The sequence below is a fragment of the Myotis davidii genome, unplaced genomic scaffold (assembly GCF_000327345.1).
Source record: "Myotis davidii unplaced genomic scaffold, ASM32734v1 scaffold535, whole genome shotgun sequence".
NCBI classification, from domain to species: Eukaryota; Metazoa; Chordata; class Mammalia; order Chiroptera; family Vespertilionidae; genus Myotis; species Myotis davidii.
Genome location: NW_006286980.1, coordinates 1,429,131 through 1,432,045, shown reverse-complemented (window position 1 = coordinate 1,432,045; position 2,915 = coordinate 1,429,131). Strand labels below are relative to the sequence as shown.

Here is a 2,915-nt window from a genome sequence, read left to right as displayed (position 1 = left end):
TTGTCCATGTCCATTGGTTTGGCTTATATACATGTATACAAGTCCTTTGGTTGATCTCTTCCCCTTACCCCCACCCTCCCCTACTTTCCTTCTGGGGATTGATCAGGCTCTTATTTTCTATTAAAAAACTCATACACTAGCTCACTTACATGTATCAAGTGAATTAAGTCCAATTGATCTGACAGCTAATTGTTATAAAAATAGGTGACCCACTAACAAATTTATCTGGCTTCTGCAATTTAAGACCTATAGTCTGCCCTCAAAAAATGCAGTATATGGCATTCTACCCGTGCTTTGCCTTTTTGATACTAATCATTTTTAACCTTCAAATGTACTTACCCGGGCCTCTATTTTTATTCTATAGGCGGTGGTGCCCAGCTGGATTTTGATACCCTGTGGGGCAATGACGGCACAGCCATAGCTGCCTTTATGAATTACTTAGAAGTACAGGGGGGCCTGGGAGAACCCGAGGACTTCAGCGACATCCCCTGGACCCTTTAGCATTTGACTTTTAACTCCAAAAATGGGAAATGTCTTACAGCATTTCCTTTACAAAAAAACTGTATGTTCTTCTGTACTGCATCGATACTCTTTTTATCATTTATTCTTATGAAGGTTCTACCAATTTTTATATATTTGCACCTATTTCACAGGTGTCTGGGGAAATGAGATGTTTTTCTTCAAATAGAACTGCTCGGAATCTGCTTCAGGCGCCTTTACTCAGCCAACTGGTTTTAAACCCACTAGCTGCTATTTTTTGCTAAAATATTTCTGACTAAGAGTATCACATACATCTTGCTTTGGTTTTGTTTTTATTTTTTTGATGCAGTTTTTTTGAGTTTGAGAATTTAATATGTTGGCATTTTGGTGGGGGGGGTCTTAGATTCATTTAATTGACTTATAATAGATTTGTGTAATTTGGAACATTTCCATTTCTTGTATATTTCCTTAATTGAGGACAGGGCTTATGTATTTTTTAAGAAAACAGTGAGTACTTGAACATTTAAAGGGACAATGCAATTGATAGTCATGATCACAGTGACTACTATGTTTAGTGTTTGTAGACTTGGACAAGCAGAGAGCCAGGATATTAATGCCCAGTTGAGCACTTTGAGGCGGATGTTAAATGAGATGATTTTTATTTAAAACTCAGAAAAAGAAAAGTTGAGACGCTTTCAACTTTGCTTACAGAACAGGAAAGATTCTGGGCCCCAGATGCTGGTGATTAATTTTTGCATATTTAATCTTAATGTAACCACTCAAGATATACAGATAGAACAGGTTTTCTATGTTGAAAAGGTATGTAGTAACTGATTATCTTAGAGGAAGGAACAGGCCCAGGCAGATTAAATGTTTTGTGTAAACACAATTAAATTTATATATTTTTTAAATGTGTACTGTGTATAAACCAGTTTCTTTTTACATACTTGCGAAAGCAGTGGGCTCACTGGTTAAATGATTAATTAACTGATCCCAAGAACTAGTTGTGGCCTTAAAGATTATTAAGCAGTTAGAGTTACTATTTCATGTAACCAAAGGCAGTTATATACCTGGTAACTACCTGAAAACTATGAGGCAATGAGAAAGAATTTAAAAACCAATTTTCTAGCTATAATTAAAAATTTGGAGAGCATTAATCCAGAGGTGGCTCAAAATCGAGTGCAAGAATTAAGAATATTTAAAGCACTATAGCTACATCTACCATTTTGAAGATCACATTTGTATATCACCTTTTTAAAAAAATATATTTTATTGATTTTTTACAGAGAGGAAGGGAGAGAGATAGAGAGTTAGAAACATCGATGAGAGAGAAACATTGATCAGCTGCCTCCTGCACACCTCCTACTGGGGATGTGCCCGCAACCAAGGTATATGCCCTTGACCGGAATCGAACCTGGGACCTTTCAGTCCAACACTCTATCCACTGAGCCAAACCGGTCAGGGCTATCACCTTACATTTTAAGAGCTCTTTCTAGTTTACCAAGTAAGTTCCCATATATTGTCTCTTGTGCCCCACACATGAAAGTAAGATAGGCTGGGAACCTGGTGGGGAAACCCTGAGGCTCGGGTGTAGGGTTCAAATCCAGTTTTCTTTCTCTAGATGGTTCTATCCCTTTCCAGCTGGCTGCCCTGAGCCTCTCACCATAACAAAGCATCATTTTGATCTGGCCCATTTCTTTTGCTGTGAGTACTAGATCGAACTTTTGTCAGGTGTGCCAATGGCATTAACCAAAAGCGGATGTTCCCTTCAAGCGCGATGACTGCAGTGGCTCTGTGGACAAGGGCATATTGGTACATTATCCTCTTGACCTGACCCAATGCTCTAGACGTGTCAAAGGGTTGGCACCACTCCTGGACTTCAGACAGGCAGGTTTAGAATAAGCCCAAGAAACCCTATGAGATGGGGGGAGATTGGTTTGAAGCAGCCCAAGCACGATTTGTTAAGTCTGAGGAAGCATGAGCGATCACATCTGTTCTCTTAAGTTGTGCAGATGGACTTGCCTTACAAACTTAACACTTTAGCCGTCTGAGCTCTGGCAGGTTAGCCTTGGCCTGCAGAGTTGGCCTAAGCCAGGGGTTGCAGGTTAGGTCATTGTGGCTGGATGGCCTCAAAAGCAGATGGGACAAACCATGGTGGATCTGAGAGGCAGAGTTTCTAGAGGACTTATTCCATAGACCAGTTAGCAGATAGCCAGTTGGATGCTTTGATACTTTAATAACCCACTCTGATGTTTTTCTGTAGATCTTTTTGCCCTGGACCCAGAATCCAACCCACATGTATGACACTATATAGCTCTCTCAAGTGTAGTGGGTTTTTTTTTTCAAACCCAGTCTGTTTGCATTTGATTGCTATTACGAGTGGCAGATGTTTATATGTCTTACTCAATATTACTTTGTCTCCTACCAATTTCTTG

The 2,915-nt window shown here is 39.7% G+C and overlaps 1 protein-coding gene across 2 annotated transcripts in view; it reads left to right on the top strand.

The window, feature by feature from the left end:
- The window catches only part of ARNTL2 (aryl hydrocarbon receptor nuclear translocator like 2), a 40,490-nt gene extending 39,097 nt beyond the window's left edge, over positions 1–1,393 (top strand). For both annotated transcript variants that reach the window (XM_015560775.1, XM_015560774.1), the window contains one exon: positions 365–1,393. In XM_015560775.1, the coding sequence (XP_015416261.1) occupies positions 365–501 (137 nt within the window). In that variant the 3' untranslated portion in view covers positions 502–1,393. The remainder of the gene's footprint in view (positions 1–364) is intronic.
- The last annotated feature ends 1,522 nt before the right edge of the window (positions 1,394–2,915 follow it).